General features: G+C 44.8%; 1 protein-coding gene across 1 annotated transcript in view; it reads left to right on the forward strand.

Annotated features, from left to right (window-relative positions):
* LOC129856147 (uncharacterized) overlaps nt 1–16,441 on the forward strand; it is a 97,515-nt gene extending 81,074 nt beyond the window's left edge. The window contains exons 15-17 of the mRNA XM_055924252.1: nt 7,198–7,211; nt 7,408–8,950; nt 9,152–16,441. Of these exons, the coding sequence (XP_055780227.1) occupies nt 7,198–7,211; nt 7,408–8,950; nt 9,152–12,792 (5,198 nt within the window). The 3' untranslated portion in view covers nt 12,793–16,441. The remainder of the gene's footprint in view (nt 1–7,197; nt 7,212–7,407; nt 8,951–9,151) is intronic.
* Nucleotides 16,442–17,369: the final 928 nt, after the last annotated feature.

The following is a 17,369-nucleotide window of genomic DNA, read 5'->3' on the forward strand; positions in this document are numbered from 1 at the left end:
GACAGTAGAACTAAGTTGTATCTGTGTATCAGACAGTAGAACTAGGTTGTATCTGTGTGTTAGACAGTAGAACTAAGTTGTATCTGTGTGTCAGACAGTAGAACTAGGTTGTATCTGTGTGTCAGACAGTAGAACTAGGTTGTGTCTGTGTGTTAGACAGTAGAACTAAGTTGTATCTGTGTGTCAGACAGTAGAACTAGGTTGTATCTGTGTGTCAGACAGTAGAACTAGGTTGTATCTGTGTGTCAGACAGTAGAACTAGGTTGTATCTGTGTGTCAGACAGTAGAACTAGGTTGTATCTGTGTGTCAGACAGTAGAACTAGGTTGTATCTGTATCAGACAGTAGAACTAGGTTGTATCTGTGTGTTAGACAGTAGAACTAGGTTGTATCTGTGTTAGACAGTAGAACTAGGTTGTATCTGTGTGTCAGACAGTAGAACTAGGTTGTATCTGTGTGTTAGACAGTAGAACTAGGTTGTATCTGTGTGTTAGACAGTAGAACTAGGTTGTATCTGTGTGTCAGACAGTAGAACTAGGTTGTATCTGTGTGTTAGACAGTAGAACTAGGTTGTGTCTGTGTTAGACAGTAGAACTAGGTTGTGTCTGTGTTAGACAGTAGAACTAGGTTGTATCTGTGTGTTAGACAGTAGAACTAGGTTGTATCTGTGTGTTAGACAGTAGAACTAGGTTGTATCTGTGTGTCAGACAGTAGAACTAGGTTGTATCTGTGTGTTAGACAGTAGAACTAGGTTGTATCTGTGTGTCAGACAGTAGAACTAGGTTGTATCTGTGTGTTAGACAGTAGAACTAGGTTGTGTCTGTGTTAGACAGTAGAACTAGGTTGTATCTGTGTGTTAGACAGTAGAACTAGGTTGTATCTGTGTGTTAGACAGTAGAACTAGGTTGTATCTGTGTGTCAGACAGTAGAACTAGGTTGTATCTGTGTGTTAGACAGTAGAACTAAGTTGTATCTGTGTGTCAGACAGTAGAACTAGGTTGTATCTGTGTGTCAGACAGTAGAACTAGGTTGTATCTGTGTTAGACAGTAGAACTAGGTTGTGTCTGTGTTAGACAGTAGAACTAGGTTGTATCTGTGTTAGACAGTAGACCTAGGTTGTATCTGTGTGTCAGACAGTAGAACTAGGTTGTATCTGTGTTAGACAGTAGAACTAGGTTGTATCTGTGTTAGACAGTAGAACTAGGTTGTATCTGTGTCAGACAGTAGAACTAGGTTGTATCTGTGTGTCAGACAGTAGAACTAGGTTGTATCTGTGTGTCAGACAGTAGAAATAGGTTGTATCTCTGTCAGACAGTAGAACTAGGTTGAATCTGTGTTAGATAGTAGAACTAGGTTGTATCTGTGTATCAGACAGTAGAACTAGGTTGTATCTGTGTGTCAGACAGTAGAACTAGGTTGTATCTGTGTCAGATAGTAGAACTAGGTTGTATCTGTGTATCAGACAGTAGAACTAGGTTGTATCTGTGTTAGACAGTAGAACTAGGTTGTATCTGTGTGTTAGAAAGTAGAACTAGGTTGTATCTGTGTCAGACAGTAGAACTAGGTTGTGTCTGTGTCAGACAGTAGAACTAGGTTGTATCTGTGTTAGACAGTAGAACTAGGTTGTATCTGTATCAGACAGTAGAACTAGGTTGTATCTGTGTGTTAGACAGTAGAACTAGGTTGTATCTGTGTGTTAGACAGTAGAACTAAGTTGTATCTGTGTGTCAGACAGTAGAACTAGGTTGTATCTGTGTGTTAGACAGTAGAACTAGGTTGTATCTGTGTGTCAGACAGTAGAACTAGGTTGTATCTGTGTGTCAGACAGTAGAACTAGGTTGTATCTGTGTGTCAGACAGTAGAACTAGGTTGTATCTGTGTCAGACAGTAGAACTAGGTTGTATCTGTGTCAGACAGTAGAACTAGGTTGTATCTGTGTGTCAGACAGTAGAACTAGGTTGTATCTGTGTCAGACAGTAGAACTAGGTTGTATCTGTGTGTCAGACAGTAGAACTAGGTTGTATCTGTGTGTTAGACAGTAGAACTAGGTTGTATCTGTGTTAGACAGTAGAACTAGGTTGTATCTGTGTGTCAGACAGTAGAACTAGGTTGTATCTGTGTTAGACAGTAGAACTAGGTTGTATCTGTGTGTCAGACAGTAGAACTAGGTTGTATCTGTGTTAGACAGTAGAACTAGGTTGTATCTGTGTGTCAGACAGTAGAACTAGGTTGTGTCTGTGTCAGACAGTAGAACTAGGTTGTATCTGTGTCAGACAGTAGAACTAGGTTGTATCTGTGTTAGACAGTAGAACTAGGTTGTATCTGTGTGTCAGACAGTAGAACTAGGTTGTGTCTGTGTCAGACAGTAGAACTAGGTTGTATCTGTGTCAGACAGTAGAACTAGGTTGTATCTCTGTCAGACAGTAGAACTAGGTTGTATCTGTGTGTCAGACAGTAGAACAAGGTTGTATCTGTGTTAGACAGTAGAACTAGGTTGTATCTGTGTCAGACAGTAGAACTGGGTTGTATCTGTGTGTCAGACAGTAGAACTAGGTTGTATCTGTGTGTCAGACAGTAGAACTAGGTTGTATCTGTGTCAGACAGTAGAACTAGGTTGTATCTGTGTCAGACAGTAGAACTAGGTTGTATCTGTGTCAGACAGTAGAACTAGGTTGTATCTGTGTGTCAGACAGTAGAAATAGGTTGTATCTGTGTGTCAGATAGTAGAACTAGGTTGTATCTGTGTTAGACAGTAGAACTAGGTTGTATCTGTGTGTTAGACAGTAGAACTAGGTTGTATCTGTGTGTTAGACAGTAGAACTAGGTTGTATCTGTGTGTTAGACAGTAGAACTAGGTTGTATCTGTGTGTCAGACAGTAGAACTAGGTTGTATCTGTGTGTCAGACAGTAGAACTAGGTTGTATCTGTGTGTTAGACAGTAGAACTAGGTTGTATCTGTGTGTTAGACAGTAGAACTAGGTTTTATCTGTGTGTTAGACAGTAGAACTAGGTTGTATCTGTGTCAGACAGTAGAACTAGGTTGTATCTGTGTTAGACAGTAGAACTAGGTTGTATCTGTGTGTCAGACAGTAGAACTAGGTTGTATCTGTGTGTTAGACAGTAGAACTAAGTTGTATCTGTGTGTTAGACAGTAGAACTAGGTTGTATCTGTGTGTTAGACAGTAGAACTAGGTTGTATCTGTGTGTTAGACAGTAGAACTAGGTTGTATCTGTGTGTTAGACAGTAGAACTAGGTTGTATCTGTGTCAGACAGTAGAACTAGGTTGTATCTGTGTGTTAGACAGTAGAACTAGGTTGTATCTGTGTGTTAGACAGTAGAACTAGGTTGTATCTGTGTGTTAGACAGTAGAACTAGGTTGTATCTGTGTCAGACAGTAGAACTAGGTCGTATCTGTGTTAGACAGTAGAACTAGGTTGTATCTGTGTGTCAGACAGTAGAACTAGGTTGTATCTGTGTGTTAGACAGTAGAACTAGGTTGTATCTGTGTGTCAGACAATAGAACTAGGTTGTGTCTGTGTCAGACAGTAGAACTAGGTTGTATCTGTGTGTCAGACAGTAGAACTAGGTTGTGTCTGTGTGTCAGACAGTAGAACTAGGTTGTATCTGTGTGTCAGACAGTAGAACTAGGTTGTATCTGTATCAGACAGTAGAACTAGGTTGTATCTGTGTGTCAGACAGTAGAACTAGGTTGTATCTGTGTGTTAGACAGTAGAACTAGGTTGTATCTGTGTGTTAGACAGTAGAACTAGGTTGTATCTGTGTTAGACAGTAGAACTAGGTTGTATCTGTGTGTTAGACAGTAGAACTAGGTTGTATCTGTGTTAGACAGTAGAACTAGGTTGTATCTGTGTGTTAGACAGTAGAACTAGGTTGTATCTGTGTGTCAGACAGTAGAACTAGGTTGTATCTGTGTATCAGACAGTAGAACTAGGTTGTATCTGTGTGTCAGACAGTAGAACTAGGTTGTATCTGTGTCAGACAGTAGAACTAGGTTGTATCTGTGTCAGACAGTAGAACTAGGTTGTGTCTGTGTTAGACAGTAGAACTAAGTTGTATCTGTGTGTTAGACAGTAGAACTAGGTTGTATCTGTGTTAGACAGTAGAACTAAGTTGTATCTGTGTGTTAGACAGTAGAACTAGGTTGTATCTGTGTGTTAGACAGTAGAACTAAGTTGTATCTGTGTGTCAGACAGTAGAACTAGGTTGTATCTGTGTGTCAGACAGTAGAACTAGGTTGTATCTGTGTGTTAGACAGTAGAACTAAGTTGTATCTGTGTGTCAGACAGTAGAACTAGGTTGTATCTGTGTGTCAGACAGTAGAACTAGGTTGTATCTGTGTGTTAGACAGTAGAACTAAGTTGTATCTGTGTGTCAGACAGTAGAACTAGGTTGTATCTGTGTGTCAGACAGTAGAACTAGGTTGTATCTGTGTGTCAGACAGTAGAACTAGGTTGTATCTGTGTCAGACAGTAGAACTAGGTTGTATCTGTGTCAGACAGTAGAACTAGGTTGTATCTGTGTCAGACAGTAGAACTAGGTTGTATCTGTGTGTTAGACAGTAGAACTAGGTTGTATCTGTGTATCAGACAGTAGAACTAGGTTGTATCTGTGTTAGACAGTAGAACTAGGTTGTATCTGTGTGTCAGACAGTAGAACTAGGTTGTGTCTGTGTCAGACAGTAGAACTAGGTTGTATCTGTGTGTTAGACAGTAGAACTAGGTTGTATCTGTGTGTTAGACAGTAGAACTAGGTTGTATCTGTGTCAGACAGTAGAACTAGGTTGTATCTGTGTCAGACAGTAGAACTAGGTTGTATCTGTGTCAGACAGTAGAACTAGGTTGTATCTGTGTGTCAGACAGTAGAAATAGGTTGTATCTGTGTGTCAGATAGTAGAACTAGGTTGTATCTGTGTTAGACAGTAGAACTAGGTTGTATCTGTATCAGACAGTAGAACTAGGTTGTATCTGTGTGTTAGACAGTAGAACTAGGTTGTATCTGTGTCAGACAGTAGAACTAGGTTGTATCTGTGTCAGACAGTAGAACTAGGTTGTGTCTGTGTTAGACAGTAGAACTAAGTTGTATCTGTGTGTTAGACAGTAGAACTAGGTTGTATCTGTGTTAGACAGTAGAACTAAGTTGTATCTGTGTGTTAGACAGTAGAACTAGGTTGTATCTGTGTGTTAGACAGTAGAACTAAGTTGTATCTGTGTGTCAGACAGTAGAACTAGGTTGTATCTGTGTGTCAGACAGTAGAACTAGGTTGTATCTGTGTGTTAGACAGTAGAACTAAGTTGTATCTGTGTGTCAGACAGTAGAACTAGGTTGTATCTGTGTGTCAGACAGTAGAACTAGGTTGTATCTGTGTGTTAGACAGTAGAACTAAGTTGTATCTGTGTGTCAGACAGTAGAACTAGGTTGTATCTGTGTGTCAGACAGTAGAACTAGGTTGTATCTGTGTGTCAGACAGTAGAACTAGGTTGTATCTGTGTCAGACAGTAGAACTGGGTTGTATCTGTGTGTCAGACAGTAGAACTAGGTTGTATCTGTGTGTCAGACAGTAGAACTAGGTTGTATCTGTGTGTTAGACAGTAGAACTAGGTTGTATCTGTGTGTCAGACAGTAGAACTAGGTTGTGTCTGTGTCAGACAGTAGAACTAGGTTGTATCTGTGTGTTAGACAGTAGAACTAGGTTGTATCTGTGTGTTAGACAGTAGAACTAGGTTGTATCTGTGTCAGACAGTAGAACTAGGTTGTATCTGTGTCAGACAGTAGAACTAGGTTGTATCTGTGTCAGACAGTAGAACTAGGTTGTATCTGTGTGTTAGACAGTAGAACTAGGTTGTATCTGTGTGTTAGACAGTAGAACTAGGTTGTATCTGTGTCAGACAGTAGAACTAGGTTGTATCTGTGTCAGACAGTAGAACTAGGTTGTATCTGTGTCAGACAGTAGAACTAGGTTGTATCTGTGTGTCAGACAGTAGAACTAGGTTGTATCTGTGTGTCAGATAGTAGAACTAGGTTGTATCTGTGTTAGACAGTAGAACTAGGTTGTATCTGTATCAGACAGTAGAACTAGGTTGTATCTGTGTGTTAGACAGTAGAACTAGGTTGTATCTGTGTGTCAGACAGTAGAAATAGGTTGTATCTGTGTGTTAGACAGTAGAACTAGGTTGTGTCTGTGTTAGACAGTAGAACTAGGTTGTATCTGTGTGTCAGACAGTAGAACTAGGTTGTATCTGTGTGTCAGACAGTAGAAATAGGTTGTATCTGTGTGTTAGACAGTAGAACTAGGTTGTGTCTGTGTTAGACAGTAGAACTAGGTTGTATCTGTGTTAGACAGTAGAACTAGGTTGTATCTGTGTTAGACAGTAGAACTAGGTTGTATCTGTGTGTTAGACAGTAGAACTAGGTTGTATCTGTGTGTTAGACAGTAGAACTAGGTTGTATCTGTGTCAGACAGTAGAACTAGGTTGTATCTGTGTTAGACAGTAGAACTAGGTTGTATCTGTGTGTCAGACAGTAGAACTAGGTTGTATCTGTGTGTTAGACAGTAGAACTAAGTTGTATCTGTGTGTTAGACAGTAGAACTAGGTTGTATCTGTGTGTTAGACAGTAGAACTAGGTTGTATCTGTGTCAGACAGTAGAACTAGGTTGTATCTGTGTGTTAGACAGTAGAACTAGGTTGTATGTGTGTCAGACAGTAGAACTAGGTTGTATCTGTGTCAGACAGTAGAACTAGGTTGTATCTGTGTCAGACAGTAGAACTAGGTTGTATCTGTGTGTCAGACAGTAGAACTAGGTTGTATCTGTGTTAGACAGTAGAACTAGGTTGTATCTGTGTGTCAGACAGTAGAACTAGGTTGTATCTGTGTTAGACAGTAGAACTAGGTTGTATCTCTGTCAGACAGTAGAACTAGGTTGTATCTGTGTCAGACAGTAGAACTAGGTTGTGTCTGTGTGTCAGATAGTGCAGTATATACTGTAAGCTGTTAAACAAGTAAACCTATCATGAAAATCAAGTTGCAGAAGTGTTTTTTCATGATGTAATGTGTTACAGGTTTCATGTTGTCATGGTGTGTTTCTGTAGGTTATGTGTTCCAGGTTTCATGTTGTCATGGTGTGTGTCTATAGGTTATGTGTTACAGGTTTCATGTTGTCATGGTGTGTTTCTATAGGTTATGTGTTCCAGGTTTCATGTTGTCATGGTGTGTGTCTATAGGTTAGGTGTCGCGGTGTTTCATGTTGTCATGGTGTGTCTATAGGTTATGTGTTCCAGGTTTCACGTTGTCATTGTGTGTTTCTATAGGTTATGTGTTTCATGTTGTCATGGTGTGTCTATAGGTTGTGTGTTCCAGGTTCCATGTTGTCATGGTGTGTTTCTATAGGTTATGTGTTCCAGGTTTCATGTTGTCATGGTGTGTTTCTATAGGTTATGTGTTCCAGGTTTCATGTTGTCATGGTGTGTGTCTATAGGTTATGTGTCGAGGTGTGGCAGTGACTCGGACGATTCCTCAGACATGGACATGGACACTCTCATCTCCCTCGTATCCCATAACAACAAGCGAACCACATCAGACCCTGTCGGTCTACGCCGGATTATGGAGGAGAGGAAAGAGGAGAGGAAAGAGAGAAAGGAGAGAGAGGAGAGGAAAAAGAAGGAGAAGGGAGAAGGAGAACAAGAGAAAAATATGAAATACGGAACTATGTCTCCACTGAGAAAAAACAGAGAGAAGGAGACAATTGAGGAGAAGGTGGGAGGAATTGGGGACCAGAGAAAGAAAGACACTGAAGCTGGAGAAGAGGCGAAGTCCGAGAAACAACGAGGAGCAGAGAACGGAGGAATGCAGGAAGACGGCAGAGAAGGAGAGGACGAGAGAGCAAAGAAGGAAAGAGGAGGGGAGGGGAAAGGAGAGGAGGAGAGAGGAGGACGGGAAAGGAAAGGAGAGGAGGAGAGAGGTGGAGGGGAGAGGAAAGGAGAGGAGGAGAGAGGAGGAGGGGAGGTTGGGGGAGCTACGACAGAAGAGCACCCGTCCGTATCAGAGGAGGCGTCAGACTCGTGTCGTACTGACTCTCGTTTCATGACCAGCATCTCCAGTGACTCCCTGGATGCTCTGGAGGAAGATGACCTGATCGCCTGCTCTTCCTCCCACCCTCACCCTCCCTTCCGCCTCACAGTGGAGCCCCCCCATCCCCAGCCACACCCACGAGGGGGTGCATCCTCACCCCAAGGAGGGGCAGGAGAGTGGAGAGGAGAAGGAGGTGGATGGGTGTCAGGAGATTGGAGAGGAGGGGTAGGAGGAGAGTGGAGAGGAGAGTGGAGAGGAGGAGGAGGGGGAGGAGAGTGCAGAGGACGGGGAAGAGGGAGGAGATCAGGCAACGGAGCTTGGGTCAACCCTCACCATTCTCCCATGACCCCTGACTCCGTGAACTCTGAACCTGTGACCCCCGTGGTTGACCCCTCTGAGAACCTGAACTACGCTGAGCTCTCTCTCATGCTGGAGTACCTCCCCAGTCCTCCGGAGGCGAGTGACGATGAGGACGAGGAGGAGAAGAGGGAAGAGAGGAGGAGGAGTAATGAAGGAACTGGACAGGAGGTATTTTCCGTTTCCGGACGTCCTCGTTCCTCCTCCTCCTCACTTATGGACTGTGTGTTTACCTTCGAGCAGAAAGACGCAAGGCATTACTACAATATCTGCCCTAATGTTACCCCTGATAGCACCCGCAGCCTCACCCACCCTCACCCTGAGCCTGAGGAAGAGGAGGGTGGTGGTGAGGAGGAAGAGCAGGGGGCGCTCCTAACCCTGGAGCCCGTGCCCATCCTCCAGCCGCCTCCAGGGTTCGGAGACAGCAGTTCTGACGAGGAGTTCTTTGATGCGAAGGATCGGTTCGCCTCGCCTGAAGACCCAACATCAGGGACTGTGTCCAGAGGTGTGTCAGGGTTATTACTGTACTGTAAGGTGTAAGAGTTAGTTCCTCTTAGATGTCCAGAGGTTGGTGGGGTTATTACTGTACTGTAAGGTGTAAGAGTTAGTTCCTCTTAGATGTCCAGAGGTTGGTGGGGTTATGCACTTTATTATGTTAGGTTTGTTCTGATTTCTTTCCTCACATAAAGTTGTCATTTTTTTTCAGATTTTTCAGCCGAGATGACGAGTGGAATGACGCAGCAAACTGTGAGCCTGAGTGACATCAGAATCAGCCTGGCTGAAGGAACGAGGCATGAAAGAGAGGAGGGTAGAGAGGGAGAGACCAACGAAGGAGGAGGAGAGATGTTCTCCAGGCTCTCTAGGAAAAGATCGAAGAAACGGCGTTCCTTCATGCAGACCGACTTCACCTCAACAGTCTCCTACCCTGGACCGGACCAAAACCAGGAGCGGAACATGGACTGGAACCCAGATCACGTTCCTGATCAGTATCCGGACCGGGCACAGAACCGGACAGAGAGCTCAGACGAAAGCCAGCAGCTGAGTCTGGACCCAGAACCCTCTGAGCAGAGCCAGAACCCATGTCCTACTGTCTCCTCTCTGAGCCATGCCGAGGGCGAGGCGTTCCAGCTCGAGTCCAAGCCGATCCTCACCAAGCCCAGCCCAGAGGGGTCCCATCGGGGACCTGGAGAGCCACGTGTGCTTGGTAACCCAAAGGGAGATCCACGGGCGCCTGATAACCCGAAGGCTGACCTCCATAGGAGCTCCAGGAGCAGGCGGCAGTCCATGGAGACGGAGCCCGACGTGATGGAGTCCAAATCGGTCACGGCCCTGGTGTCGGCAGCCTCCCTCTCCATCACGGCTGTCCGCTGTAGAGTCGAACCAGACGGCAAGGAGAGCATTGATCGGAGAGGAGACGGGGAGGAGGTGGAGGGAGAGATGGAGGAAGAGGAGCGGGGTGGAGAAGCAGGGGCAGGACCGTTCACATGTCACATGTTTCTGACTGAGATTAAGGAGGAGGAGGGGCAGAGGGGGGAGGAAACGGGGGAGGAGGGGGAGAGCGACAGAGAGCAGAGACAGCCCTCGCTCATTTCTGAAGGTCCACCCTCTGTTAGGGGGTCCCAGTTTAGTAGACGACCTCTGTGTCTAACGAAAGACGAGGATCAGGAAGATTCTTTCGTACCCCAAATAAGTATCTCCCATCCAGGTGTGTGTGGGAGGGACACGGGGGGTGAACAAGGCGTGGCTGGTGGTGAGGAGAGCGTGACTCCCCTTTCTGCTCCTCCTCCCCCCACCTCTCCACTGCCACCCTTCCCAGCCCCCTCCATCCTCCACACGGAGAGGGGAGAGAGGGATAGCAAGGATGGGAATGTGGGGTCTCAACCCTTCACACTCTCAGACGGAGTGAAGGACATTAGCTGCTTGACTCAAGTCCATAGAAAACTCACTATCAGTCACCAAGACCTGACACGCCAAAGGAAAGCAGAAACTGACAATGATGAAGCTATAGTTAGCACTAATTCTGTTACTGATAACACTGATGTTGCTACGGCTAACATTGCAGCTACAGCCAACATTCATTCTGTCATGGCTAACACTGAGACTACAGTTAGCTCTGACTCTAATTTAGCCACTGCTAATCACAAAGATACAAATAGCATCAAATCTGTTCCGGCTAACACTATAGCTAATGCCGATTTGTCTACGGCTAACAATGAAGCTAATGCTATAATTCATTACCTTACAACTAGCAATGATTCTACAGGTAATGCTAACTTAGCTATGACTAATGCTAATTCAGCTAATGCCAACTCAGCTATGGCTAACATCCCCAAAGAGTCTCCCATATCACCTACAACAGGCTTCCTCCTCCGGCCTTGCTCACCGGGCATCATCGGGCAAAGTCTCTCGGCCTCCACATTACGGGGGAAGATCCAGAGCTTGCCCCTCTATTTATCTCGCTCCCAGGAAACCCTCACCCTCTCTGGGGTGGGAAGCCCCAACAGGAGCCCCTCTCCGGAGACCACCAGCAACAAGACTGAGGTAATGGTCACCACCAAAACCATCAAGGAAGACGATGTCACAAAGGTGGCGACAGTGGAGGATTTGAAAGATTCCGGGGTGGCGTTGGCAGAGTCGGATGATTCCGAGGTTACGCTGACAGAATCGGAGGTTGGCGAGGTTGTTGTGGAGACGGCCGGGGCGGAAATCACTAGGTTGACGGTTTCGGAGGTGAAGGAGGTGGTCGAGAAGGTTGTGATGGTCTACGGATCCTCCCTTCCTCCCCCTTTAGCACCCATCTCTCTAGAGTCCAAACCAGATCCCAAAATGGTTGTCAAGTTGCCTACCTGTCCCATTGCTACAGTGGAAACTGCCCCTCCTATCTGTCTGGAGCCCAAACCAGTCTCTGAACTACTCTCCCCAGGCCCCACTATCCACAAAATGGCCGCCCCATTACCTTCCTGTCCTTCCTCTCCCATGCCCATACGCGTAGAGCCCAAACCAGACCATGAACCACTATCCATACGCTCCAAAATGGCCACCTTGTCGTCTTCTTATCCCCCTGCTTTAGCGGTAACCACACAGAGTCTGAATTCCTCTTCTTCTAATCCTCACCCCATCAGAGTAGAACCCAAGCCAGAGCCTTGCCCTGAACCCCTTTCAGGCCCCAAAATGTCCGCTCCATTGTCTTCCTGCCCCTCTGCTATAGTGGTGACCACACAGAGTCTGAACGGACCGGGGCTCAGCTTCCCTGGTTATAACATGAGAGGACGGCCATTTGGGAGCAACAGCTACTGTAAACCCCCAGGCGAGGAGGCAGGCCTGCTGAACACTCTGACTACAGGCTGTGGGGTCTTCACCTCCACCTGTGAGACCCAGCCCAACCAGGCCCACATGGAATCCTTTTCGCCGGCAAAGCCTGATTTTGGGTGTAGCTCGGTGCTGGCGTCTGGGTGCGAGGCGGTCCTGGAGGGGGTGCAGACGCCCCTGGAGGCATGCAGGTGTCCGCCACCGCTGGTTTATACCAACTGTTTCAGCGGGGGTGACAGCTTCGACGATGAGTTGACAGTTTACGAGTTCTCCTGCCGGACAAGTTCTCCTCCCGCCTCCCAACCCTCTTCCTCTGCGCTGGCCCTCCCCCTCACGACCTCTCCTCCTCTCTCCTCTTTCCTCTCCTCCTCCCCTCCCTCCTCCCTCCTCTCTCCCTCCTTCCCTCACTCCGTCCTGCCCCCCTCCTCCTCCATGGAGCTCTCCCCACTCCTCTCCCCGCTCCTTTCCCCGTCCAACTGCTTCTTGTCCCAGTCAAGTCTCCATGATGATATCAGCCGACTACGCCACCACCGCTTCCCACCGCCCCCCGCAGGGTTCCAGACCATCCGGAGCGACGTGGACGAGCTTCTCACCCTCCTGCAGGGGGGGAGGATGGGGGGGAGAGGGGGGAGGCACCCCAGGGAGACCTGCGCCACCCACTTCTCAGAGAACAAGCGTCTTCTCCACGGGGAGGCCCGGAGGCTGATGGCTGGCTGTCAAAAGGTGGTCCGGGTTGGGCAGACCCCAGACGAGATGCTCTTCTCCCTCTCCGACAGCTTCAGGACCCTGGTGGGCATGGCCGGCATGTGCCTGTGGTTCTCTGGGTGCGACCGGTGCGACCGGAGGAATGCCGAGGCACTGGCGGGGCTGGCGGACGTGGCCAGAACGTACCGGGAGTTTGTGCTGGCGGCGGAGAGGGCGAGCGGGAGGCGGAGCTGTCATGACCTCAGCACCAAGCTCCTTGCAAAGCAGTGTACCGCCCTCACTGCTTCCGTCTTCTGCCTCACACAGCTGTTCCGCACACTCACCTCGCTCTGAACTGAACCAACGATCTCTGACCCCTATAACAACCTGTCGGTTGACCTTTCAATTCTGACCTCTAGACCCACTACACAGGGTTGCCAGCCAATCAGTCAGTCACCAGGCTGAGTGGGGAATGAATGTGTGAACTGCAACAAGTCCACGTAGCGAGAAAAAGAAAGTAGAAGCACAATTGAAAGGAGAGAGAGCTGAGACGGATGAAACAAGACGGTTCTAATCTCCTGTGACATCATGGAGAGCCTCTGTGGCATCATAAATAAGGAACCTCTATGACATCACAAAGTGCCTGTGTGACATCACAGAGAACATGTGACACGCTGGAGGACATACAAGTGATGTCATAACAGGTCCCAAATGACTGTTAAGCTTTTTTAACAGTAACCTACAGTACGCTGTGCAAGTACTGCAGCCACACAACGAGGGACGAACTGGACATCACCAAACTGCAAGAAGCCTCGCGCAATGACAATCTCCTGACTCAAAGCCAACCTGCTTGCGTTAATATAGTATTTAAGTAACTATTATATTTGAATGTCCATTATTTACTTGTTTTCATTAATAATTTATTTGTTTTCATTCATAATTGATTTGTTTTGATGTGTTATTTATTTGTGATGTTATCACTATGATTATTGATTCTGTATGGTATTGCTGTGGGGTGTGAAAAAGAGGAATGTGGAGGGAATGGGTGTGTTTACAGAAAAGAGGATGTCGGTACACACACACTCCAGAGTTGGCTGAAAGGTACAGTCATGTTGATTGTGTTATTATTTGGCTGATCAGTCAGTGGAAGGTTTTATTTGTTACTCTCTCTCTCTGTCTCTCTCCCTCTCTGTCTCTCTCTCTCTCTCTGTCTCTCTCTCTCCCTCATTCTCTCCCTCCCTCTGTCTCTCCCTCTCTGTCTCTCCCTCTCTCTGTCTCTCTCCCTCATTCTCTCCCTCTGTCTCTCCCTCTCCCTCTCTGTCTCTCCCTCTCTGTCTCTCCCTCTCTGTCTCTCCTTCTCTGTCTCTCTCTCTGTCTCTCTCTCCCTCTGTCTGTCTGTCTGTCTCTCTCTCCCTCTCTCTTTCTCTCTCTCTCTTTCTCTCTCTCTCTCTCCCCATCTCTGAATACGTGACAGGCGGTATGGTCACATGACCAACCCTCAGATGAGGGGGCGGGGCTCTGAATGTCAACCGTTTACAAAACCAAAAAAAGGAGGGAATTTATATCCCAAATGGCCTCTTCCCTCTATAGTGCACTACAAGGGCTTATAGGACTCGGTCAAAAGTAGTGCACTACGTAGGGAATACTGCCCTTAGAGTGTACTATCTAGACGGACCGTATAAAGGTTCATCACTGTGTATGATATTTTATAAACCTAGTAGCTGAATGCTGATGTCTGTGTATTACTTTTTTAAATCGGGGAGTTGGGGGGGGGACGCGGGGAGTGTACATTTTGGGGGAAGCGTAGAGAATTAGCACACAAACCTAACGTTATGTGGTTGTAAAAAAAAAAGGTGGCCATTTATATTTACAGGTTGTGTCCCAATGGAAGCCTATTCCCAGTATAGGGCACTACTTTTGATTGTTCCCTATAGAGCCCTATGGGCCCTTGTAAAAAGTAGTGCGCTGCATAGGGAATAGTAAGCTTACTAGTTGTAGTTTTTCTATCCACACTTTGTTTCTGGAAAGAGATGTCAAACTCATTCAACCTGCATGTTCACTGTTCAGACATTAGCATTGTTTCCAACTTGAACTACACACATTCATGTGTTACCTGATTTCATGTGTTACCTGATTTCATGTGTAACCTGATTTCATGTGTAACCTGATTTCATGTGTAACCTGATTTCATGTGTTACCTGATTTCATGTGTTACCTGATTTCATGTGTTACCTGATTTCATGTGTTACCTGATTTCATGTGTTACCTGATTTCATGTGTTACCTGATTTCATGTGTTACCTGATTTCATGTGTAACCTGATTTCATGTGTAACCTGATTTCATGTGTTACCTGATTTCATGTGTTACCTGATTTCATCTGTTACCTGATTTCATGTGTTACCTGATTTCATGTGTTACCTGATTTCATGTGTTACCTGATTTCATGTGTAACCTGATTTCATGTGTTACCTGATTTCATGTGTTACCTGATTTCATGTGTAACCTGATTTCATGTGTAACCTGATTTCATGTGTAACCTGATTTCATGTGTTACCTGATTTCATGTGTAACCTGATTTCATGTGTAACCTGATTTCATGTGTTACCTGATTTCATGTGTAACCTGATTTCATGTGTTACCTGATTTCATGTGTAACCTGATTTCATGTGTAACCTGATTTCATGTGTTACCTGATTTCATGTGTTACCTGATTTCATGTGTAACTTGATTTCATGTGTTACCTGATTTCATGTGTAACCTGATTTCATGTGTTACCTGATTTCATGTGTTACCTGATTTCATGTGTTACCTGATTTCATGTGTAACCTGATTTCATGTGTAACCTGATTTCATGTGTAACCTGATTTCATGTGTAACCTGATTTCATGTGTAACCTGATTTCATGTGTTACCTGATTTCATGTGTTACCTGATTTCATGTGTTTCCTGATTTCTTGTGTTACCCGATTTCTTGTGTTTCCTGATTTCACGTGTTTCCTGATTTCTTGTGTTACCTGATTTCTTGTGCTTCCTGATTTCATGTGTTGCCTGATTTCATGTGTTACCTGATTTCATCTGATATCTGATTGCATGTTTAACCCGAATTCGTGTGTTACCTGAATTCTTGTGTTACCTGAATTCTTGTGTTACCTGAATTCTTGTGTTACCTGAATTCTTGTGTTACCTGAATTCTTGTGTTACTTGAATTCTTGTGTTACCTGATGTCACATGTTACCTGAATCCATGTGTTACCTGATTTCAGTGTTACCTGATTTCAGTGTTACCTGATTTCATACAGCACATTTCTATATGTTAAATGTTTCGGTAACTGTTTGTCATGGGAAATAATATCTTATTTTACATATTCATATTTCCTGTTGGGGAAAAGTTTGCAGATCAAAAGCCAATCTAGACAAAATAGTTTCACAACTACTGTTTGTCCAGCAGAGTTGGGATGAATTCAATTTCAGTTTGCAGTTAATTCAGAAAGTAAACCAAATTCCAATTCCACATTTTCCTCATTTAAAAGCGTTGACGAGAATTGGAATTACAATTGCAATTTCAGTGTAGTGTCTGAATTGCCTGGAATTGATGTGGAATGGAACCCAACGTTGATGTTCACATACTGCTTCTAGTTCTATTATACGTTCATCCTAAAATGAAGACTAAAATGTGTTTTTATGTCCTCTCTGCAACGCTTGCAATATTCCGGTACATTTTCTAGAAATCCCGGTTGAAGGATTCCAGATTCCCTACATTCATATTCTGGGAATCTTTCAACCTGAGTTTCTGGAAAAACCTTGGACTTTTGGGGGAAATTAAGTTTCTGGAATTTGGCAAACCTACTTTCTGCTCACTAAGCATGCCCTACTCAACCATAATTGCATCTTTGAAACATCAGGGAAATAACTTACTAACTGCTGTATGTGAATGACTGAATGAGTGATGTCCGCCTATGCTTTGTCATGCTGTACTACAACCATTAAAAATACTGAACTGTTAAGACTCTCTCCTCTCTTCTTCTTCTATGACCCTTACTGGTTACTGAGTTTACTGGTTACTAAGTTTACTGGTTACTGAGTTTACTGGTTACTGAGTTTACTGGTTACTGAGTTTACTGGTTACTGTTAAGACTCTCTCCTCTCTTCTTCTTCTCTGACCATTACTGGTTACTGAGTGTCTTCTATTTTATGGATTAGTTAGACAGTAGATGAAGAGGATTAGTTAGGCAGTAGATGAAGAGGTTTAGTTAGACAGTAGATGGTGAGGAAGAGGTTTAGTTAGACAGTAGACGAAGAGGTTTAGTTAGACAGTAGATGGTAGATGAAGAGGATTAGTTAGACAGTAGATGAAGAGATTTAGTTAGACAGTAGATGAAGAGGATTAGTTAGACAGTAGATGAAGAGGATTAGTTAGACAGTAGATGAAGAGGTTTAGTTAGACAGTAGATGAAGAGAATTAGTTAGACTGTAGATGACGAGGTTTAGTTAGACAGTAGATGAAGAGGATTAGTTAGGTAGTAGATGAAGAGGATTAGTTAGACAGTAGATGAAGAGGTTTAGTTAGATAGTAGATGAAGAGGTTTAGTTAGACAGTAGATGAAGAGGTTTAGTTAGACAGTAGATGAAGAGGTTTAGTTAGACAGTAGATGAGGAGGTTTAGTTAGACAGTAGATGAAGAGGATTAGTTAGACAGTAGATGAAGAGGTTTAGTTAGACAGTAGATGAAGAGGATTAGTTAGACAGTAGATGAAGAGAATTAGTTAGACAGTAGATGGTGATGAAGAGGATTAGTTAGACAGCAGATGAAGAGGATTAGTTAGACTGCAGCTGCTCTACCATATCTAACAGCTGCTCTAACAGCTGCTCTACCATACCTAACAGCTGCTCTACCATACCGAACAGCTACTCTAACAGCTACTCTACCATACC

This window comes from Salvelinus fontinalis, chromosome 5, assembly GCF_029448725.1.
Source record: "Salvelinus fontinalis isolate EN_2023a chromosome 5, ASM2944872v1, whole genome shotgun sequence".
In the NCBI taxonomy this organism is placed as follows: domain Eukaryota; kingdom Metazoa; phylum Chordata; class Actinopteri; order Salmoniformes; family Salmonidae; genus Salvelinus; species Salvelinus fontinalis.